Source organism: Tympanuchus pallidicinctus, unplaced genomic scaffold, assembly GCF_026119805.1.
Source record: "Tympanuchus pallidicinctus isolate F22 unplaced genomic scaffold, pur_lepc_1.0 scaffold14, whole genome shotgun sequence".
Classification (NCBI taxonomy): Eukaryota; Metazoa; Chordata; class Aves; order Galliformes; family Phasianidae; genus Tympanuchus; species Tympanuchus pallidicinctus.
Genome location: NW_026294659.1, coordinates 11,473,873 through 11,498,508, shown reverse-complemented (window position 1 = coordinate 11,498,508; position 24,636 = coordinate 11,473,873). Strand labels below are relative to the sequence as shown.

The window sequence follows — 24,636 nt, the reverse complement described above, 5'->3', positions numbered from 1 at the left end:
TTTTTCTTCAGATTTTTAGTCTACTTCTTAGTGTACTTTTAGCATTAGTTAGGTCTGATGTCTCCTTACAGAAGGAGTGGCATATCTACAGAACTTTTCTCTTAGCTCTGTTCTCCTTAGACTTGAATTTTTAAAAAGTTGGAAACTTCTAAGTACTAGTACCTGTTAGGCTTCTTTTGCTTTTCTTTCATTCTGATGACTACATCAAATCTAATTCACATAACCACTATGAATTAATAATGTTGTTAGTCATTATGGCTTTGGGATTTGGTTTTATGTGTGTTATTTAGTGAATATATACATATATAGTGAAGAGCTGGCCTCTTCTGTGTGTTTTATGAGTTAGTTCTTCCAAGAGGTTTTGTTATATGCTATCAAGGAAAGTAATTTTCTGAAGTATTGTGCCTTCTGACTAATGTTTGTTTCCCAGTTAATTTTTTTCTGTTTATCTTCAGGTCTGTGTTCCTCCCGGAGCTTTGGATTGTTGGGTATTTTTGAGTTGTTTGGAGGTCTTACAAAGAATAGAAGGCTGCTGTGATAGGGCTCAAATAGATGCAAATGTTTCCCACACAGTTGGTTTATGGAGCTATGCTACTGAGAAGGTGAGTAAATGAAATGTTGCTCTTGTGGCATTACAATTTTGAAGTAGGCCATTTCTTTCTGTGGAGCAGACTTCTTATGTTTTCTTGTGAAACCTGTGACATATCATTCTGTCTGTTCGGAGTGAGACATGCAGGTTTGTTATCCAATTGCTCCACAGGTGGTTGAGACCTGGGGATTACTAGAATTATGTTCACTTCTTCGGAGAAGGGATGGAAGTGAGGAAACACTTCATGTCATAAAACGTCTGTTTGTCTGTTTGTACCACTGACTCCTCCACCAACCTTTCCAATCCTCCCCTGCCAATAGTTTGACAATGATTGGCTAATTAAACTCCAAAATAAACTCATCGTTTTTGACTAAGAGAAGGAACATTTATTTCAATTATAGCAGATGCTGACCAGATTTAAATGCCTTTAATATTCTTAATAGAGATTACACCAATCTGTTTACATAGTTTTACTTTATTTCCTACAGCATGTTAGTATGCTAATAATACACCTTAATCTTTACTGAAGGTGTTATCCTTGGAGGCTTGTGCAAAAGGCAGATGCTAACTTGGAACTTTTCAATTGAGAAGCCCTTGTAATAAATGGGGAGGAAGTCTGAAAGTTATCAAGTGGCCTTTTCAGTGTGGTTAAGCCCCTTTCCTAATTACATTAATGCCTTTTCAAGTTCCACTTTTTCCATTTCTCCGTTAGAGTTAGTGTCTAAAGCTGCTATAGTTTTTCAGTGTTGAAAAAAACAATTTTGAAAGCTGACAAGAAACTTCAGAAGCTAATGAAATACCATACTGTGATCTTGGTCGATGTTCTCAAAGATCATTGCAAGCTTATCCTCTTCCTTCTGTAGCCTGTGGAATATTTTCCATTTCTTGTGATCGTAGTTTGTGTATATTTTAGTAAAGCTAAGAATCTTCTGCTGATTGTAGGTCATCCTTGTCTGAAGTATTACAAAAGCAGAGAAAGACAATTTCACCTTAGAAGACTTAGTGCTTAAAAAAAGAAAGTGGAAGGGAAGTTCAGAATAAAGAAAACAACAATTTAAACTGCTGCTGGTTGCATCAGATTTCATGCTTATGTACTGCTTATGTATTTCTAAAGCAGTTTTTTACCTGTTTTGGAAATGTTCATGCCATTTGTAGTTCTTCTAACCCAAAGAGTAAAAAGGGAAAACAATAGGATAATGAGTAGGAGTAAGGTGAAATGGAATGAATGAAATCTACCAACTAGTGAGAAATGTGGAATTTAATGGTTTTTTTTGGTGGATTTTTTTTTTTCCTTTTGTTGGCCACCCACATTTTATATGGTTTAGAGCAATCTAACAAACTGAGACCGTATTTTCTTGGAGGGGAGGAGTTACCCATGGCAGTTGAGTTAGTTATGCTAAATGAGATACCATATGGCCAACAGTAAACTTGAAGGCAGGATCCTCTACTGACGTCTGGATATCAAGCATGCCAGCTGCTGTCTGGCAGGAATTTCAGTAGTAGTTGTGTGATGCTGTTTTAACACTGATTAGTGATGCTGATAATGTAGAAGAACATCTAATCATTGTGTGCATTTGTGTTGTTTTCAAACTTCTGTGCTGAAATACAGATGCAGATAGAAATTATCTTTTGGCAGTAACTGCAAAACATCCTTAGCTTTTTTCCCCGTTCATAGGGAAAAACAGAAGGATGCATGCAGGGATTTGTGTGTATGCATGTTGACTCTTTAACTTGCATTATATGTGATTTAGTTCATCTTCTTAATAAAATGAGCTTCTACAGGAAGTAAGAATCACGAAATTACATTTTGAAAGGTTCTCTATTCTCTTCTCACAAAGCAACTTCGATATAGATTTATAAGCAGTGTAACATGGCAATATTTTCCATAGAAATATCTTGTGGCTTTAGAACAGTGCGATAAAATAAAAGATTTGTTATTGGTTTTGTAGCCTGTTGAAAACAAGCATCTCTTTTTTCTTTTTCTTACAGTTAAAGTCTCTGGGTTACCTGTGTGGGCTGGTGTCAGAGAACGGACCCAATTCAGAAGACCTTAACAGAACTGTTGATCTGTTGGCAGGGTTGGGAGCAGAACGTCCTGAAACAGGTATTACCAGGAATGTACACATGTTTTGTAATAACTGACTTTGTCTTAAACACATGGCATACAAATACAACAATAATTTCCAGATATCCATATGCATATATCCGTACAGATATAAAGATATCCATATGAACATATAACCATTGGTACAAGTATTGTACCTTAAGAGGATTTTAATTTAGTCTCTCTAGTACTTGAAACGATCAGTGCATCTCTTTGCTTTCGCAAGTATAAGGTTTTTCCATTAAAAGACCATTTATCAGCATTTAACTAAATATTCTTAAACAGTTTTGGATGAAAATTTTAATACTTTCGGATAAGTACTGAAAATAAAATTCACTGAAAATGAAATGGAAGCTCTCTCATGTCATTCAAAAAGATACCCTGTAAGAGGAGCTACAGAGTTATATTATTTGATTGGCTGAGCAATCACATTTATTTACTTGGTTGTGAATTTCTTATTATTCACAAAGCTATTTCTGAAGAGAAGAAACTTTCAGATTTTAAAAGTGCAAGAACAATGAGTATTTTTTTAAGTATTTCTGCCAGACTGACAACTTACTTGCTCCTGCAGTTATGATGATGTATGATTCTCAGTTCAGACTGTAGTACGTGTAGTACCTGTTGTGTTTATTGAAAATGGGGGCTTTCTTCCTTCTGTAATATTGGCACATATTTAGTCTGGCAAGAACTTTTAAAATGAGCAAGTTACCTCAAGAAAAAGAATTGGTAGCCATTTTCCTTTGAAGTAACTTGCAAGGTGTAAAAACTTTTTAAAAATTACTGTATACTTCTGACATACTGTTTCATAAATCTAACAGAAAAAAGTTGTGAGAATATTGCTGGTGGGAAAATACAATAGTATTTAAGTACAATTGTGTGTGTTGCTAGATTGAATAAATGTCTTGAAGTGTTGTATGGATAAGTTAACATACTTAACTATATTGCTGCTTGTCTTTATCCTTCTCTGAATATTTCTCAGGTATGGGTGCATGCACACAGTCACATTTGTTAAACAGCCTTTCTTGATTTTATTTTAGAGTCTGGGCAAGAAATGCATGATCTATTTTAAGTGTTGGAGGGGATGTATTAAAATAGGAATTTGTATTTGTAAGTGATGTTTCCTATTCTTTTTTCTACAGCCAATGCATCACAGAGCCCTTACAAGAAACTTAAAGAGGCCTTATCGTCTGTAGAAGCTTTTGAAAAGCACTACTTAGTAAGTATAGTCTCCTGTTATTTATATTAGTTTTAAATGATTTATATTATGTTATAGATTGAACAGTGTCAAAATTTTCACACCTGAAAAGATGACGTTAAGAACTTCCATCTGTATTTCTATCTTTTGGTATCAAAATTCATTGCTCTCATACTGAACACACCAAGGCTGATTTGTTTTACAACCGGAGGCTCTGTATTTGTCCTGGGTCTCAAGGGTGGAGATGAATTTTAATACTTATATTTACAGTGCTGAAGGTTATCTGTAAGTAAATATACTTAAATATTCAGAGAGCCTATGTCATGGCTATTTATTCTGCTGTCTAAAATTGAGTTTTATGTGGAAGACTAATGTTATGTGAATGCAGCTTTCTTTCAAATGGTTTAGACTTGCATCTTGCAATGCTTATTACATGAATTAAGTTAGATTGTATAATCTCTTATATGAAGTGTGGGATATGTGAACATTACAGCTGGAGCTGGCAGAGTCTGAAACATTACAATTTTCATTGCATGTTAATTTATATGCTTATTTCCTGGCAGCTCCCTTATTGAGGAGCTGTTGTAGTAATATTGTTGTTATATTTTACAAGAAATGGTTAAATAAAACCCATAACACCCAATTGTCACAAAAAATGGTTGGTTCTATTCTTGCTTGTTTTCCTTAAATTATTTTCCTCTGATATTTCTTATAGTAACATGCTGCTGTTTAAAGTTTTCTGGGGAAAAATGAGATGAAAATTGAGCACTTTTTTAAAATGTGAAAACTAAGTGGTTTCTTGTTTTTACAAAATTATTGTTAAAGAAAGTCTCAAAAGATATCTGTTATGAAGATAGCAGATTTCACTTCCATGCTTTGTTTCTTATGAGAAGAGTTGGATAACAGGCCAGAACTAAGATTTTTCAGAACTTGAAGATATGCTTGTATGTTCAGTTCTACGTTGGACCCTGGGATCTCCACGAGACTGAGCAGTGCCTTCCTAAATTTAAGAAATTAAGTGGGTACTGCAGAGGTTGCCTATGAAGGAATTGCTTATGCTGTTTGCATTGCTGGCTGGTTTTATTCTGAAGTTCAGATAGGAAACAATATTTTATATTATATGTAGTTGTCGGATAAATATTTACTGTATATACGTTATTGTTCTATCCACTGTATTCAGTGAAGAAGTACACAGAATTAGTTAAAAATTCTAAACACAACTAAGATAATTTACTTACATTTAATCTTTTAATGAGTGTGGAAAGTGAAATGCAGCTTTTTGGAAATATTGAAAGAAAGAAATTGAGCATTTTTTACCATAAAAGGCTTCTTTATTATTTCTTTATTTATAGTTCAGTGGCTGGTCTTATGTGACGACTTCAGAATCTTTTGTTAGACTGTCAGATCTTCTACAAACATTTTGGCTAGTACCTTAATTTTTGGGGAAGATATCTTTGTTTGTATGTGTTGCTGGTGTCCCAGATGTCTCTTTTTATACTGACTGGCTAAGAAGTGAACCAATCTAGTTTATTGTTGAGTACTGCTTGGAGTTGTTTAATGAGAGAGGGAGAACGCACAGGTGATTTTCCCCTTGGCTCTGTTTAAGAAACATCAAGAAGTGGCTAAGAAGACCTTTGGAATATTGTTTTAGGTCACTTTCCTGCCTCACAGGAATAGATGCTTTCTGATAGATACTCCACAAACAAAATTAGGCATTTGAAAGTTTTTGAACAGTCTCTTTTGAAGAATAAAGTGGTACTTAATATGCTAACTGAAAGTCAATGAGCTGCTGAGGAAATGGCTGGTGGTTTGTAAATGTGATTTGTAAATATGGTATGACATGTCTTTATGGCCAGATATGGTTAGAAGTTTGAGAAATAAGTTTGACTGAATACAGTGTGTAATAGTGACTGATCTTTCTTACTAAATATGTAATTATTGCAGTCTTAGAGCAAGTTAAGAATAGTGACCTGTAGACAGTGGGAATTAAGCTTAAAAATGAGAAATTTTAAATCAAGATTGCATAGCTTCAAGCAATTGCTTCAAAGCACACTTTGGAAAATAATTCTTCCAACTGCATCTTCATATTCTGCATGTAATTGTATGCTTACATACTGCTTTTACTTAAAAAATGAAACTTTCATGTATTTGATGGTATTATGTGCAGCCTAAGTGAAAGAGTCGTGCGCTCTATGCTGTTATTTTTAAGTAGCAGTAGGATCTTCAGGGCAAGCTCTAGTATTCTGAGAAATACATTACACCAAGGTGTATCATGCAATGTCACATTATATTATCTTGTAATGATGGCATAAAGGATATATTTGCTGAGAAATAAAGCTTTCAAAAAAAGCAGAAGGATTCAAGTGTGGAGAAGTACTTAGAACTGTGTCTAAATGTTAGTTTTGCGATTTTTGAATTCTCATTTTTGGTAAGGTTTTTCTTTTGTATTTTACAATGCAGTTATGTTGTAGACTGCTCCAAAGTTTGTCCTGAAGGGAAGAGGAAATCTAGAAAGTGACTTATTCTGTTCATTTTGTCTTCATAGCTTAGTAACTGATAATGAGTTTGTGAGAAATATTAGGTAGCACTACTTAGTGCTACTAGAAATACATAGTTTATGTTAACTCTTTTCTTTCAAACAGGATCTGTCCCATGCCACCATTGAAATGTACACAAATATTGGGAGAATTCGCTCAGCTAAGCTTGTCGGAAAGGATTTGGCAGAGTTTTATATGTAAGCATTAAATGTGTTAAATGCATTAACTTTGAAAAGCTCAAATGTAATGCTTGAGGAAACCCATATTTCAAAAGGAGTTTTTGAAAATATTTTTAATTGTAAACATATACTAAGTTTCTGGCTATATTTTGGGGGGAGGGAGACACAAGACAGAAATTATGGATGCCCCATCCCTGGAGGCATTCAAGGCCAAGGCAGGCTCTGGGCAGCCTGCTCCAGTGGTTGGCGACCCTGCACGTATCAGGGTAGTTGAAACCAAATGATCATTATGGTCCTTTCCAACCAAGGCCATTCTGTGATTCTATGAAATAGTGGAGAGCTGAGAACTGGCAGTCTTTTTGTACTGAACCCTAGTTCTTCCTTCATTATTTACTACTGCTACTTTTAACTATCTTGTGTTTTTGACTTTCATCTTTTCTTCCATGAAGGAGGAAAGGGCCAGGCAGGAGATGTAACCTTGCATTTGCTGTAACTTGCTGTATTAACGTGGATTCTGATATCTTTTTGAGTTAATATTTTCTTAACTGTACACACACGTGCATATATACTAAAGAGTCAGCAAATACATAATTTAGAAATAGTTTTGTATTTGTATACAAAATTTTTATTTCCACCTGTGGAAAACTTGATCTTATTCCTGTGTTTGTTCCTGTTATTAAATTCTGCTAAATGCTCCTCCTGCATTGGCTTTTTGGTTTTATTTTAAAGAATTTGGGAATTCCAAGTGGTTGGTGTTTTTTATTTCCTTTCTGGGGGGTGCTCTTATTTTTGAGCCTGCTTCCTCTCTACCTCAACTAAATGAATCTGAACTTCTTGTTGCAAGATTCTCCTAAATTAATGTAAGTTTTCACTTGAGGGAATAACATCAGGTTGAAAGACTACCATGGAACTGTAGTGATAAAAATGATAACTAAAATACTAAAGTGTCTTTCTGCACCGAAGTTGTTAAGGTAGCATGTTTTTAGTTAGCTGTCAGAAATCTGAGATGGCTTCATCATGAAAGTGCATTTGTGGGAGGTAGCTTTGCCTCACTTGCTCTGACTTACGATAGATCTGTATAGGAAGTCTTGTTGACATATGATATATTTAGACTAATTGCAGTTCTGCCAAATTGAATTGCAGAAGGATGGACCAATGCATTGATCTGGCAACAGCGCAGTAATGGCTGGTTGCTGTTTGTTCTGCATTCATATAAAATGTTCCTCTCTCATGACTGCTTTTTTAGAGACAGTTTTCATGGCCATAAAGACTCTAGTATCACTCTGTATTCATTTATTTTTAAAGGAGGAAGAAAGGTCCACAGAAGGCAGAAGTCTATCTTCAAGGAGCACTGAAAACTTATCTTGCTGAAGGCTGGGCATTGCTTGTCACGCATACAAGAAAGCAGTTAGCAGAATGTCAGAAACACCTTGGGCAAATAGAAAAGTATCCTCTCAAAGATAGAGCCAGAAAATCAAGACTGGATAAAACAATACTACTTATTCTTCTGACGTAGCTCTGATTTTATGTAAGATTAGAGACAGCCAAATATCAGACAGCTCTTTCTTATTTCCTTTGTTATTTTTCATTTCAGGAGAGTTGGGTTATTTATTTTTTCATTTTTTTACGCCTTGTTCACTTAATACCTTTTGCATACAGTGCTGCTCTTAATGTTAGACTACATCTGTGCTCCAGAGATTCAACATGTTGTATAGTGTGAAGTTTGTCATTAGTTCAATATGTGTCCTTGTAGGTTCCTTTATGATTCTGTTTGTACTTAATCATTGTGGTAGTTCTTATGCCATAGTGTTTTTTTCATTTGGTAAATACATCATTAGAAATATTGCCTATATTAAGGAGCTTCATTTACAGGTTTTCTTTACAAAACTGGTAACACCTTTTTCCTGTATCTGACTGACAGCGATTTTTTTTCCTTTGATATTTGCAGTATGTTCACCCTGTGAACATAATTGTGTTGCTGTGCTGCTGCCACTTCCAGGGTACCAGGTGTGTGTAAGGAAAACAGTCTATTGACTGGCTTTGGTTGTTGTGCTTTTTTTAATTCATTTTGGCATTGGAGACACTTCAGTTTGAATTCTGCTTTTTATTTTAGCCTCATGTGGTGTTGCCTAAATTTAGTAGCTGGCTTAAGTAACATAATTCTAATATACACTGCTGTGCTTTGTGTATGTTACAGAAAAAAAAAAAGGCAAATTTGCATTATTTCTTGCTATTTTGAGGGAAGAGTACTGCTTTCGTAGCTTTAAATCAAACTTCTTTGGGTGCCCCAACTGGGGTGTTCAGCTTAACATATTTACTGATGCAAGACAGCTCTTGTGGAAGTTTCAAGGAAAGACTTGATGGTATTACCCCTCCTCTTTTTTATTGTTAGCCCAAAAGGTAACATGATGATCTCTGGGTGACAGCACTGGGAAGCTTATTGTAACTGGTTGTGGATTTCTCTTTCCTTTTTTTTTTTTGTTTCCTCCCTCCCCCCTCCACACACACACACACTCTTTTTATAACTAAACAGCTATTATAATGTATCTGTTGAAAATTCTTAGATTGCTTTTAAGCGCTGCTATTTTTTTCTGCTTCATTGTGTACATTCTTTAAAAAAAAACCAACAGCACAACAGTAATATTGCTACCTTCACTTAATACTTAGATGAGCACGTGTATCCTCAGCAATCAAAATATAAAGAATGCCTTATAATTTTATTATGGTAAATGGTGCTCTAACAACTGGCATAGTGTCAGCAGAGTAAATCAGAAAGTAATCAAATACTCAAGTTATTTAATTCTAAATGTGCAGTGTAATGCAACGTATTGGGACATTAACTTGCGTACTGCATTTATCTTTTGTCAAATAATGAATTTTCTATGCTCACTAATATTTTTAGATGAGAGTTGGAGGAAAGACTGCCCAAGTTAATAGTAGATAATATTTTAGTTAGTCTGAGAATGTGGTGATGTTGAAAGTAGATCTTATATTAAAAGATTAATAGTAGATAGTTAATAGTAGATAATATTTTAGTTAGTCTGAGAATGTGGTGATGTTGAAAGTAGATCTTATATTAAAAGATTAGGAAGGCAATACTGAAGCTGTGGTATTTTTGCTCAGGTTTTGAAATGTTGCTACCTCATGTTTCCTTAACTTTATTAGTTATCTTCAAATAAGCAGTCTTTTAGCTGGTGATAATCACCTAACAGAAGATGAGCGTAAAAGCTTTTGCCAAGAAATACTAGATTTTGCCAATCAGCAAACAGAGAATCAAGGTAAGTCTGGTTTTTAAGTGCATAAAGCGTTAGCTGCTGTAATCTTTCCCTGAAGTAGACAGGGAAGTTTTTTTTCTATTTGGTTTCATTACCTGGTACATGACTTCTGAATTAACGTGGCTCTTCTTCTATTCAGAACATTTATGACGCTTCTGAAATAGCCAACTAATCAGTGATGAATTAACATTTTCATCCTGAATACCAGGAGTTTTTTGTTTTACCTTGTCTATCTGTTTCTGCTTTTGTAGCTCGTAATTTCTCTTGTATTGCTTGGTGGTTTTTTTTTTCTAGTTCCTAACTTAATTTTGCCTCTGTGTTGCTGACATGCACATGGCAGCTCTGTGATGGATTATGCTTTTTCTCATGTTAGACTTGTTCCCATCCATTTCCACCTCATTATTTTGATTCCTTTCGTCTTAATTCATTCCTCTGCTTCATTGATGTCTTGTCCTCAAAAAGTAGCTATTTTTATGTAGAAGTTTTTTTGTTTTTGTTTTGTTTTTTAATGAGTGGATGTACCATATGCAATTTTAGATTTAAGTTTTCGGGTTTTTTTGTTTGCTTGCCTTTGAATCCAGAAAAAGAGAGATCCCTTAACTGGTAGTTGTTGCCATCAAGCTTATATTTGCTGTTAGTTAACATACTGTGAGAATTTTATCACCTTATTTTACCGTGCTCATCTGTGATGATTTATATAATATTGAAATGTTAAACTTTTGCTTATCTGCCACCTTTCCACTTGGTTGTCTTTATAGCCTAAGCAGTACTAACACTGTGGTAGGTGTATTCTTAGAAAATAAATTGCAGCATCTTAACTGTAATTTCTGTGCAAGATAAAGCTAAAATACAAAAGTACTGTTTTGTTTTAAAAGGATTTATTGTGAGAAGTTGTTGATCTGTTTAATTCTGGGGATTAAGTTTTTGAGGGGAAAACAAAAGCTTGCTGATTTTTTTGTTTTGTTTTGTTTTTACCTTTACAGGTCAAAAAATTATATTGCCTATGCACTCCTTTGCACAGTTGAAAACTCTACATTTTGACCCTCCAAATGCTGTTGTCCATGTAGGTGGGAAGTTATCTATTGAGTTGACTTTGATGAGCCAAATGCCCATTCCTATCCAAGTGGATCAGATTGCTATTCATGTTCACTTCAGCATTGAAAAGAATAATTACAGAAAAACAGCGGAGTGGCTCACTAAGCACAAAATCTCCAATGGTGTTATCAGCTTCCCAAATGAGGTTGTAGGATTTCCTTGGTCAAGAAACAACTTGCCTGCACTGGAGCTGTACGAAATGTATGAACGGAGTCCCTCGGATAATTCTTTGAACACAGCAGGAATTATCTGCAAAAATGTGCACATGCTGCTACGAAGGCAAGAGAGCAGCAGTTCTCTGGATAAGCCCTCAGGGCTAACTCTAGAAGATGGGGCTCACGTGTTAAAATGTCGCAACTTGATACTGGAACCAGGGGTCAATAAAATAACATTCAGTACTCAGGTATGTTTTTACAGTTGAGTGAACTAATATGTGGGAAAGAACTAAAAGCAATGGCTGAGGAAGAACATAGTTCTGGCAAGTGATATTTGAATTGCTTCCTGTTACAGTATGGGTTACGCTGTTCACATTGTGGAATTTCTTCTTATTGTTCTAGACCATAATTTCCCTTCAAAGAGGGAAATGTTGTGTTTGTTCTGGTTACTCTTTTTAATTACCCTCATTATTAATCACGCAGTGAATGAGAAGGGACATATCATAAAGAACATAAGGAATCTCTGCTAAAGGAAGCTGAATGTACATGAGTAAAAACATGTAGAAGTAGGAGGTCAGCAGCTAAATGCCACCCTCAGGAAATGGCTGAAGTCCTGCTTCTGCCATATAGTACTGTATATAAAACTCCTCCGAGTCCTTATTTATATATGCATTGTAAGTCAGATTCCTACTTGGAGCTATCAGTTTTTTCCCTGCTTTCTTTTCCTCCAGCAAATTAGGAATTCCTAGTAATTGCTGAGATACTTAAGGATAGTAGTCTTCATCGGTTAGGTTTGCATTATGTCACTATTAGTACTAGATGGTGTAGTAGCTAGAATCATAGAATTGCTCAGGTTGGAAAAGATCTTGAAGATCGAGTTCAACCCCAACCTAACCATACTACCCCAACTCTAACAAACCTCTGCCAAATCATGTCCCTGAGCACCGTGTCCAAATGGATTTTACATACATCCAGGGATGGTGACTCAACAACCCTTTCTGTAAAGAAGCATTTCCTGATATCTAACCTTAACCTCCTCTGGCACAGCTTGGAAACAGCTGTTGTTGGTTGAGATGTTTCCTCTCATCACCAGTGAGCAGAGACCAATCCCGCTCTGGCTGTAAGCACCTTTCAGATATTTGAAGAGAGTGGTAAGGCCTCCCTTCAGCCTCCTTTTCCCCAGACTAAAAAGCCTCATTTCCTTCAGTCTCTCCTCGTAGGGCATATTCCCCCAGCCTTTACCTTTTAGGCGGAGGTTTGTTAGAGTTAGGGTAGTATAGTTAGGTCAGGATTGAACTCGATCTTCAAGATATTTTACCAAGCCTTGTTGCCCTTCTTTGGACCTGGATCTTGGATATCAGTCCTAGGTGTTTTTGGTAGTGTGGTGGTTTCTTGGTTTTAAGTGCTTAATTCATTTTGTGACCTTCTACTTTTCTGTCTTGTGGTTAGTTTGTTTGTTATAATTGTTAATGAACTGGTGAAAGACATTTCCCTCCCAGCTTAATTCTAGCAAATCAAATGGCAAGCCTTTTTAAAACTGATACTTCACCATCTGTTTGGAGTTTCTGAAGTAGGTGGTTCTGGCCTCAGAGTATCATTCTGTTCTTTGGATTGTACTGTCTCCCTCCTCACTTCTGTAATCCTTCATAGGAAAATATTTAGTAGAGTTCAGTGCTACAGTAATGAACAACACTGCAGTGAAAATTTGAGTGAGAAGACACTGATGTCTGAGTCACAGATGTCTTGATGGCGCAGCTTTTCTGCATAACTTTTCATACTACTTAGATTTAATTCTACCCAGCATTAATATGTTTTATGAATTCCTCTTGGTAAAGTGGCGCATGGAAAAAGAATACCTTTTACATCTGTAGTAGTAGTGGCTAAGTGTAAGTAGAATCAAGAATAAATATAGACGATAGTGCATTGGATTTGCTTTTTGTAATGTTATTGCAAAATATCTAAAATCTCATTATACAGGTCAAGGGAAGAGTTTGAGTGTGTTTGAACTGAATAGCTTGAGCTGAGGGCTGTGCCTGATATGAACATTGTAGGGTTTTATGAATGTTAGCTAAATAAGTACTTTGCTACTTGCTAAATGTAATTTCAGTATTTAATAAAGTTACATTTTAATTATGTGCACTTGAGGAGGGAGGGAGGAGGGGGGACAATTTATTTGGGGATTTTTTTTGTCTTGAGAGAGTAGCTGCTATATTAGTTATTCTGATTGGTGGTGTGTGTTATATTCTTTCTTGACTTAGCATGCACTGTGGAGCTTATTATCTTAACATGAGAAAAGATGCACCTTTTGTGAAAATCTTGTCACTTATGGAATAACTCTTTTGATTTGTTTTTGTTTTGTTTTGATTTACAAATACAAAAGGTCTGATAAGTGAGCTGAGAAAATAGTTGTCCTTTATAGAAGGTTTGTTTTAGAAGTAATTCCTAAATTGCAAATGCCATTCCAATGTTTTCTTCAAAGGCCAAGGAACCTGGTACGTACACCCTCAGGCAACTGTGCACTTCAGTGGGAAAAATACAGTTTGTCCTTCTTCATATTTATCCAATAGTGCAGTATGATGTCTATTCTCAGGAGCCCCAGCTAAAAGTGGAACCGACGACTGGTAGGTACAACTGCCGCACTGAATTTGATGAATTCTGTTATATTCTCCTGGAACTAGATTGTGTTTTCTGCCTTGGATTTTTATTTGGGATGTTGTCTTTACTTTTAGTTTTGAGCTAGATTTTTTTTCAAATTGTTGATCCAATATGGTGTTAATTACAGCTTGTTTCTCACTAACTAATTGCAGAGCTTAGCTCAAACTGGAACGTGCAGTATCACTTAAATATTAGGTGTGATTTGAGTTCCCATGTGCATTAGGAAAACTCAGTGGTTAAATTGTTAATTGACTGATCAGTTAGTTCAGTCATGCCACAGTCTCTTTCATAATTAAGAAATGCATACTACAAACTCAGCTTGTGTGTTGAAGGCGATAATATTAAGTTACTAAAATTCTTAAAGCATGCATTGATTTCGTGCATGGCTGAGAATTACTTGTTGTAGGATTTATTGTATTTAATATGCTGAAGTTCATAGTGATTTTGTTTTCAGGTTGGGGCAGATGAGTTAATAAGCATTTGTGCTATCATCCCAGTTAGAGGGATTGCTAATGTAAAGGAAGACGGGCATACTGAGGAGAGGGAAATTTATCATATTAGCTAACTGAGGAAATTGATGGACGTGATTCAGGTGTTTGAGAGTCTGTGTGCATACTTGCTTTCTTCTTGTCTTGTTTATGTAAATACACCATGTGGGTATGACTGGCACTACAGGTGCAGAAATATAAAGCAGTTTACAACATGGAGAATTCAGTAAAAAGCTTAGTAAATTCCTCAGGATTTTATCTTTCACTGAATTCTGTGCTGCCAGAGCTGCGCATTATATAAGTCAGCTAATCTAGACCTAGGTCAGATACATCAGGTTGTTTGAACTCGAGCGATCAAACCTATGGTAACAGGATTTAATACCAAAAGCCCAAACTTTTAAGTTGCCCTAAAATGTGTAACAAAGTGCTTGGAGGAACTGGTAGCAAACTTTAGCAGTGCACTGTAGCCACATACTAATAAGTACTGGAATCAGTTGACAATTTCTGCTTTCTTCTTCAGATAGCCTTTTGGCTGGCATTCCACAGAAGGTGAAATTCACAGTGACTACAGGTCATTACAGCATGAAGAGTGGAGATACTTTGCAGCTCAGTAATGCTGATGCCATGCCTATTCTGTACAATCCAGAGAGCAAGGCAGTGATCTATTCCAATACCAGAGGTAAGCAATCAAAATAATCTTTAGACAGATGAAAATTCAGTAATCCTGAAGTAAAATTTGTTAAGACAATTACACTTTTTCAGTAGTTGTTACTGAGAACAATTCTAAGGAACTGTAACTGAGTACTTCAGTGTTGAAGGGTCTTAAACTTCCACCTTCAGAGTAGTACTATGTACTTTTCAGTAAATATAACTGGGTGGCTTTTACATGTATAGATGAAATACTGTAGATACGGAGAAACAGCCGCTGGCTTCATGATTTCCAAATGTATGGTGGTGAGTTTCTATTACTATGCAGAGTGTATCATAACTAGGCAATACAGTTTTGTTGTCAAGTAGTCTGAGTGCGTTTTTACTTAGTGCTCTTTAGCCAGTATTGCATTTAAATATGTGAAGTCAAAGGGTTTATTTTCCTTTCATGAGTATGGGTGCTTTAGTGTATCTTCAGCTGCTTGAATACACTCTCAAGTTTTACATAAATGAGAAAGTCTTAATGGACATAATATAACCGAGATTGAAATAAACTATACAGGTATGTACTCTACGATTAAAGTTCTGTAAAGAATCACAGAATATCTGGAGCTGTGAGTGGTTCCACAAGAATCATCAGTGCTAACTGTCCTGGCTCCGTACAGGGCCACCCAAAATCCAAACCCTATGTCAGAGAGCAGTATCCTGATGCTTCCTGAACTCCAGCACTGGTGGCTGTGCCCACCGCCCTGTGGTGCAGCCCCTTTCCCTGACCCCCAGCTGCCCTCCCCTGACGAAGCTCCATGCCGTTCCCTCGGGCCCTGTCGCTGTCACACAGAGCAGAGCTCAGCGCTGCCCTCCGCTCCCATCAGCTGCCATCAGGCCTCCCCTTAGCTCCTCTGCTCTCTGCTGAGCACAGCGAGGGACCTCAGCTGCTCTTCCTACATCTTCTCTTCTAGACCCCTCCCCATCTTTGTTACCTTCCTCCAGACACTCTAACAGCTTTATGTCCTTACATCGCAGCACCCAAACCCGCACCCAGTGCTGGAGGTGAGGCCACATCGCATAGAGCAGAGGGGACAGTCCCTCCCCTCATCCAGCAGCAGTGCTGGGCCTGGTGCCTCCCTGGGTACAGCTGACCCTTTGTGCTGCCATGGCACGCTGCTGGCTCAGGTTCAACTCGCTGTCAACTAGAACACCCTTTCTGCAGGGCTGCTATCCAGCCTCTGAATAAGAAAATTTATTTCTGCATTTTCAGTAAACTGAAAAACTGTTAAGTTTCTTTGAAATAAAAATGAGTTATGAGAATAAGGAGGTGAAGGATATAGTGAGAAATTCAGTGTGTGAATTTAACTCTTCAGCTAATTTGAAGTCTTTTACCAAGTTGTCCTCTTGGTTTTTCCTTGAATGATGGAAGAAACTGCTGCAATAAATGTGGTGGTTATTTCCTACAGTTTGAGAAGGATAGAGCATCAGTATTGAGAAGTTGTATACAGCAGTGGTATTTAAGATGTGTGGATTGTAGTTAATATGAGAAGGTTACTAGGGAGGTACAGGACATAGTTTCTCTTTTTTGTTTCTGAAAATAAGTAGGTCTTGCTAGGTTATGTTACCATATGTTTTCTATGACAGGTCTATAGGCTCATTTCTGTACTTAATTACAGAAATAAGCTATGAGGGATAAGTGTTTTCAAATAACTTCCCTTTTCTGCAAAAAACACAGAAAAGATCTCAGAATCATCACTAAGAATTCAGTCTTCTGAAAAGATTACAAGCATCAATTTGCCAGTGGCTCCTGCATATCATGTGATTGAATTTGAACTAGAAGTCATGTATTTACCATCAGCCACAGAATCTGCAGAGGAGGGAGAAAATACTACAAATAAAGAAGTTCAGAGAAAAAACAAAGAAAAACAAAAACTGGACAACTGTATGGCTACTGTTGATCAAAAAGTAAGATGACATTTAATATTTTTATTATGAAATCTGTTTGATCATGGGAACATGGACTTCACAAAACATTAAGTGAGGGTAATGGTGGGAAAAACTGCTTGCATTGAGCTAACTTTCCCTTAAAGATACAAAAATCTTAATAAGCAGTATCAATCTAGAGAATGCATAAGCAGAAATCTACACTGTCTTCTATGTTGTCACATGTTCCTCTTGCTCATACTTGAATATTCATGTTCTGATGCTCACCTTCTGTCTTTGTGAAAGGTAGCATGGTGGTCTTTGAATCCACCTTTTTGATTAATGGGAAAGGTATTTCTTCTACTTGCAAAGTGTGTATCCTTCTATGTGAATATTATGGTTAAAAGGAATAGGTATAGATTAGCACTGCTAAAACAGGATGTGATAAGTTATTTTAATTTATTTATATCAATTCCTCTTCTCTCCCCACACATACCAAAAAATAATGTTAAATGTATGTGCAAGAGAAATGTAATAGTTAAGTGTGCTGCTTATAGTTAAAATAGGCAATATATTTTAAGCTTGTATTTAAGAAAATATTACGAAGGTATTTCAATAATAGTTTTTACAGCAATGCATTTAATATTGACCTTTTATCAGGTTATGACGTTAAGATGCTGTTGATAGTGCCACTATCTTTCTTTTTTTCTTTTCTTCTGTCCACCTTCCTTTATTTCTGGTGTTCAGAAGTGAGTGTAGGAGTTTCCGTGGGAAAAGCTTTTTCAGTATTTCATACCTCACTCAGAAAAAAGCAAAAGGCTGATGTTTTTCAGATTAACTCTGACATACTATTTTGTTTTCTTTTTCATCTGGATTCATTAGACATAGACACTGAGCAAAGGTTTGTTTGGAAATTATGAGAAAAGTAAATCAAATCAAAGCCTGTTGTGAGCAACAACTTTGGTCTCTTTCTCTTTTAGGTAACCATTGATTGTCCTTGGTCGATTTATTCCACTATTATTGCATTAACATTCTGCATACCTTTTAATGCCAAGCATTCCTTATTGTCAGCTGGCAAACGGTAAAGAAATTAAGCTTTTTTTATTTCTTTCTTCTAGGCAAATAGGGATCTGGAGTTTCATAAGTATTGTTTATAGCTGACTTTTTTATTATTATTATGTTTTGAATTGGATTTCTGCTGTCCTACAGTTTCCTGCTGAAGGTTTGCATGTTTCCTGTAGTGTACTTTCTTAACAATAAAATAAGCATGTTTTCAACCTTTCTGGAAACGCAGTCACCACGTCATAGAATAATAGAATGGCCTGAGTTGAAAAGGACCAGTAATGATCATTGAGTTTCAAGCCCCCTGCTATGTGCAGGGTCGCCAACCACCAGACCAGGCTGCCCTGAGCCACATCCAGCCTGGCCTTGAATGCCTCCAGAACTGGGGCATCCACAGCCTCCTTGGGCAACCTGTTCCAGTGTGTTACCACCCTCTGTGTGAAAAACTTCCTCCTAAAATCTAACCTAAAACTCCCCTGTCTCAGTTTAAAACCATTCCCCCTTGTCCTATCACTATCCATCCACATAAACAGTCATACCCCTCCCATTTATATGCTCCCTTCAAGTATTGGAAGGCCACAATGAGGTCTCCCAAGAGCCTTCTCTTTTCCAAGCTAAACAAACCCATGTAAAATATATAAAACAAACCAAACTGATCTATTTCTATATAGTTACTTGTTTCTGTTTTACATGAAAGAGTGTGTTTTACATCTCTGTTTCTACAGATTATTAAATATTAAGAAAAGATTGAAAGAAATACACCTGCTTTTATATTTTTTGCACGAGCTGTTCACTTTACAGCAAATTTATGGACCTCGTATTCTGTAAATGTAAAAAATGGAAATTTGCTAGAAAATTCAACAAACTTCATGTTTTTCAGGAAGTATGTGCAAGTCTGCATACAGAATTTGTCAGAACTCTGCTTTCAGCTTTCAGACAATAACCTAAAAAATACTGCTGACTGTACAGATTTGCAGCTGGTACCTCTGAACTCTGAATCTCATCAGGTAAAAAGACTGTCCTGATGTTTTGTGAGCCTGTTGACAGGAAAGTTAGATGGAACTTCCTGCTAGTAATACCATTAGCACTTCTGTGCATAACTTTTGTAGGAAGGCTGATAATTGGTGTTCTTACATCTTTGTGATCTTCTGAATAACTTTCATTCTTAAAGATGCTTTAGAAGGCACTGCTGATGTTGGATAAAATTCTAAAAGATGTGGAGATGATTAGCTTGTCCATTCGCTGCTAACCTTGTTTTTTTAAGCTATATTGAAACCAGAATGTATGAATATATGTAGCAGGATGTGTATTTCCATTTCTCCATCAGAGGAAGGAAAACTAAGGCTATAAACAATTTCTCTTTCAGGTCATATATAGTAAGCAATCAATATTCTTTGTGTGGGAACTGAAGTGGACAAAAGAGCTTCCTCTCTCCTTGCAGTGCCTGTTTTCAGTCAGCTTTTGTCCAGCTACCTCTGAAAAACAGTCTCTTACCTTGAAGCCGTTCACTTATGAGTTCCAAGTGGAAAATTTTTTTGTAAGTATTCTCAAGTATAGTATGTGTTAACTGAATACGATTTCTTAATATACACCACACAAAGGGGAAGTCAAGAAAAATATTTTAGAAAATTCTCTTTGAATAATGAAATTGAAGATCATTGGAAAGCTGTGTATTCTATATTGAACTGTAGAACTGAAAAAGAGGTAAATTATATGCTTACCCCTGGTATAGGATAGGAGGAGAAGAACACTTGTGTGAGTTTCCTTGAACTCGATTTTTGTTTCCTGTTTTGGTTTTGCTCTGTTTTTCTGCCTCTTTGGAGTGGTGACGTGGAGAATGTCTGTAGATTACTTACTGAGCTGCTTTTTTCCTGGAGACTTCAGGCAGCCCTCTCCAAAACAAACTGCCATTTCAGAAGATCTTTGCTATTGTAAGCATTTGAGTTGTTTTTGTAGTGCTTCTGTATTGATGAGCTCCTCTAATGAAATATTTAGGATTTGCTAGTCCATTATCTTAAGTGTTTCTTCTTTCCCCCTTACGGACAAACTTTTTTGATCTGCTAGGAAGCTTAGGCTAGGTATGACTTCCCATTAAAAGAGCTTTATCAACATTACAAAAACTCATCTCTAAATTCAGTCATGTTGGCCTTTTTGATGCTTGGATAAAAGTAGCAGCATGAGAAATATTTCATTGGGTTAAATTCTTTTGCCCGTTTTCAGTGTTGCTGTGTTTTTTGCCTGCTCATTACAAAATGGCGCTGAACAACAAGGTATCTTTTTGCCTACTGGCATGTAACTAGTATTTTTGGCACTTTCATCAGCATCCTTATGGATATACTTTTTTAAAGGGAGCTAAATATTTCCAGCACTGATATTTTCATCCTTTTTCTTTGGGGGGAGTAGAAAGTTTAATTTTGTAGTAATTAAATTTGTTCTTTGATAATATGAACACCTTTATTCAGGGGACCATGATGGTATGAGTGTTAAGTAAGCTCGGAATTTTTGTGGAATGTCTGGGAAGAGAGGAGTCAGGAAGCTAATAAAATTTTTTTCAGTTATAGTAAGGTAGATATCCATTTAAAAGTGCTGAAAGGCTGAACAGTTAAGAGTCTTGGAAGTGGAGGGAAGAATTGTGTACTCTCTGTTGGTATCAAAAATAATTTAAATAAAATTTGGTTTAATTTTAGCAATAAAAACTTATGCACCCCACTTTTTTATTTCTTGTTAACAGTACTCTTTTTCTTCCTTACAGACATTGTACCATGTGAAAACTGAAATTTTTCCACCCCTGGGGACAGAGTACTGTAAAACAGGCTCACTATGCTCCTTAGAGGTGTCCATCACTCGTCTTGTTGACCTCTCAGAGGTTGACAGAGATGAAGCATTAACAGAATCAGATGGGTATTGCACAACAAAACTTATGTATGAAGGTAAGAATATTTTTTCTTACTCATGCTGACGCAGTTTTCCGATAGTTTAGTCTCAGTAATGTCACCTGTCAGACTTTCTGTGAAATACATTCTTGTATTGTGATTATGATTTCCCAGTGAAGCAGTTTTCATTTCATTAAGGGTGAGAATTGTGATTTAACCCTGGCACACAGCTATGTACCACAAAGCTGGTCTTTCACTTCTCCTCAGATGGCTCAGGGAGAGAATAAAAAAGATAAAACTGAGAAAACTCATGGGTCAAGATAAAGACAGTTGAACAGCTAAAGTAGACCAACTAAAGTGGAAGGTGCGTGCACAAGCAAAGATAGATAAGGAATTGGCTCACTGCTTGCTATCTGCACACAAGTTCATCTGCTTCCAGGAAATCAGGTCTTTATCATGTATAATGGTTACTTGGGAATATAAGCGACGTTACTCCAGATGTTCCCCACCTCCCCTTTCCCCTGGCTTTTATTGCTGAGCAAAACACCATGTGGTATGGAACATCGCTTTGTTCAGTTTGGGCCAGCTGCTCTGGCTGTGTCCCCTCTTAGCTCCTTGTGTGCTCCTGGCCTCTTTGGTGACAGGACAGCATGAGAGGCAGAAAAGCCCTTGGTTCTGTGCAAGCACTGCTCTGCAACACTAAAACATCAGTGTGTTACCAATGCATAGCAAACCCAGAAATATGAGCTATATTAGTTACGGCTCATATAACTCATTATATGAGCTGTAACTATGAAGAAAATTAACTCTATCCCAGCAAAATACGGGGCGGTGAGAATATTTTATGAGTATTTTCTTTATTCATTAACTTGTCTTCAAGTGTAAGTGCTACTCAGGCTGCTTGAATGATTGTTTGAGGCAATGGTCCCTTTGGTGTAGGGCTGTTTTCTTACTTTGCACAGCTCTTATAGAATCACAGAGTGACTTGGCTTGGAAGGGACTTTAAAGCCATCCAATTTCAAGCCACTAGTGCAACCCACTACATCAGATTGCCCAGGGCCCCAGCCAACTTCACACAGAAAATCCTGTGAGTTTTTAGATACTGCAGAAATACTGATTTCAAAGTGTTCTGTACTGGAGGTTCTTTTTTTCCAAGTAAGATTTTTGTAGTGTCTTCTCTTTGTTCTTGCAGTTGTTGACAACAGCAGTAACTGGGCAGTCTGCGGAAAAAGTTCTGGAGTGATATCTATGCCTGTAGCAGCTCAAGCAACTCACAAAGTCCACATGGAAGTGATGCCACTGTTTGCTGGATATCTACCTTTTCCTGATGTCAGATTATTTAAATACCTCCCTCATCATTCTGCTCACTCCATGCAACTTGATGCTGGTAAAGCTATCTTGAATACATGGCTTCTTAGAGAAATGGTTCTGCTTCTTCCATGTTCTTGAGTAAAGAGAAAAGCAAGGCAAGGAAGTGTACTGACCAAGTACCCTTAGATGTTTTTTTGTACTGATCTTCTTTTACAGTTCTGATTTGAAACATTTAAGGTGCTGCTTTAACAGGAGGTTTGATTTCAGGTTGCAGTCTTAGCATGTGAGGGAAAATAATAAACACATTCTTTTTTTACTTCTTTTCTTACTTCCTTTAAAGATTCTGCTGCAAATTAGTTATCACTTAATTTTTAATCAAGTGAACATTGATTTGATAATGAAACCTCAGGATTAAAAGATTGTCCCTTAACTGCATACTCACATCTCTGTTGGTTTTGAAAACACAGTTTTTGTAATGACCAACTGGAAATAGAAGTACTGAGAACCTGTTGTGTATAAACCACGTCAAGGCTTAAACTACTAGAGACCTTGAGGTTTTTATTTGTACTGTTGAGTAGCTCCAGAGCTCTAGTGAGAATTCACTCCTGCAAACAACTTACCATTTGTCAGCAGCACTCCAGGAACTGCCAGTGTGCAGTCTTCTAGTTTATGACAAATGTGAGGTAACACTGCTCAAATTTTTCACATAAACCAATATAATTCACACTGCCGAATCTGCTGCTTGCCAAACTTGAGCAGACTGTTACCTCAGCAGGGATGTTCAGTGACTGTTAACATATGGTAAGTTGACTGTGTGTCTGAGTTCTGAAATAATTTTGAGTTACTTGATCACTTCATAGAATGAAATTGTGGGTTTTTGTTTTGAACAGATAGCTGGATTGAAAATGATAACCTGTCTGTGGACAAGAATGTGGATGATCAAGCTGACAGCAGCAGCATAAGGAGCAGAGGTAGCTTGCATTCTGCAGCTAGTGGGGAACACAAAGGTTTGCCAATGCCCCGTCTGCAATCCTTTTCATCTGGTCAGGTCTTCAACTGCAGCACGGGTATGCAAATACTTGTCATTCCCAGCAAGGACGACCATGTTCTCGAAGTCAATATCACGTGACAACTCGGTATAAGAACAAGGAAAAAACAAACAAACAAAAACATTAGAAACTGGATATGAAAGCACTTTAAAGGATTATGACCTGATTAGTCTTTGTTGCAACATTTTAACGCTAAAGAAACCTATGGCACTCAACATTTACTGGCCATGGAAGCACCAGACAATTGTATCAATTTAAATGTACAGTGAAGCTTGTGTCAGCTAGTTTATATTGCCACTTTAATATGTTTTGTGTGAGCTATTGGGTTTTCTCCCTTCAGTCACATCCTGCATCTCAACACAGGGCAACAAAAACAAAATAAATCCAAATATTTGGACCACTTTTTTATTTTTGTCTGGCAGCTGATAGCTTAGTTTAATGCTTCCTACATATTTTAGAGTTAAGATTTGGGTGACAAAATTATCCAAATCTTGGAATTTTATGTAATTTACAGGCTTTTCCACATGTGCCACAAGTACAGTAAAGCATACAACAACTTGTTCATCAACTTAATAGTTGCTTTCCTGATTTTTTTTTTTTTTTCCTCTTTTTTTTCTTTTACATTGTTAATTCCTGTCATTGCAATCTTATATTAAACTTCCATCATTTGCATACTTAAATGCATGGAAGCACTACTGCTATAAACAATCTTAACTGAACAAAATTCCTTAATTTTTTTGAGGCTCTCTCCTTCACAGAGTATACACTGTGATGTCACATATTATATGGTTTTATTTTTTTGGGGGTGGGATGGGTGGGACATCCTCTTGCATAGTTCTTACCAAAGAAAGATATTGATAGAATTTAATAATAAATTATTTGGCTTATTGAGTTCCCAGATTAATTTCTTTTGTTAGCATTTCTAAGTGGCTTGGTTTTCTGCTCCAATTTTGAAATTGGGGCAAAAATTTCAGTATGAGATAATACTTGAACAGTCAACCTTTCATCACAAAGGCTTAGTGTAATTATTACTGATTAGAGGCCAGACTTCCGCATTCACGGGGGAAGAAAGAGGTTGGTTTGATATAGGAAAGCTTGCAGATGTAGAATAATTGTGAAGCAAAGTTAAAACATGTAACTTAAAGAATTTCATTATTTATATCTTGAAATGTAAATACAAAAAAGTGTTTAAAAGAGAAAGTGTAATTTTTGTGAATGTTGCAAATTCACCTGTGACTGGAAAAATTACAACTCCTGATGTCCTGCTTCTGGTATTGAAACTTGTGCATTTAATGTGAGAATGACCTTTTCTACTTGCAGTTCTATAATGGTGCATTGTGAACAGACTCCACAGAGGAAAACCATCCTATATCAGATATTTGTCAGTAAAGCTAAACATATTAGGAAAAAAAAAAAAAAAGGAACAGCTCATTAGGCAATTTTTTTTTGTTATTTTCCTTTTTCTAAACTCAGGTTCTGCTAAATTACAAAGGGGAAGGAAATAAATCCC

At 36.5% G+C, this 24,636-nt stretch overlaps 1 protein-coding gene across 1 annotated transcript in view; it reads left to right on the top strand.

Moving 5' to 3' along the window:
* TRAPPC10 (trafficking protein particle complex subunit 10) overlaps positions 1-24,546 on the top strand; it is a 42,906-nt gene extending 18,360 nt beyond the window's left edge. The window contains exons 8-23 of the mRNA XM_052674233.1: positions 456-602; positions 2,579-2,693; positions 3,833-3,909; positions 6,531-6,622; positions 7,910-8,050; positions 9,770-9,882; positions 10,863-11,377; positions 13,609-13,750; positions 14,793-14,951; positions 16,644-16,873; positions 17,812-17,912; positions 18,774-18,900; positions 19,260-19,430; positions 20,646-20,823; positions 21,959-22,153; positions 22,968-24,546. Coding sequence (XP_052530193.1) covers positions 456-602; positions 2,579-2,693; positions 3,833-3,909; positions 6,531-6,622; positions 7,910-8,050; positions 9,770-9,882; positions 10,863-11,377; positions 13,609-13,750; positions 14,793-14,951; positions 16,644-16,873; positions 17,812-17,912; positions 18,774-18,900; positions 19,260-19,430; positions 20,646-20,823; positions 21,959-22,153; positions 22,968-23,206 — 2,742 coding nt within the window. The 3' untranslated portion in view covers positions 23,207-24,546. The remainder of the gene's footprint in view (positions 1-455; positions 603-2,578; positions 2,694-3,832; positions 3,910-6,530; positions 6,623-7,909; positions 8,051-9,769; positions 9,883-10,862; positions 11,378-13,608; positions 13,751-14,792; positions 14,952-16,643; positions 16,874-17,811; positions 17,913-18,773; positions 18,901-19,259; positions 19,431-20,645; positions 20,824-21,958; positions 22,154-22,967) is intronic.
* Positions 24,547-24,636: the final 90 nt, after the last annotated feature.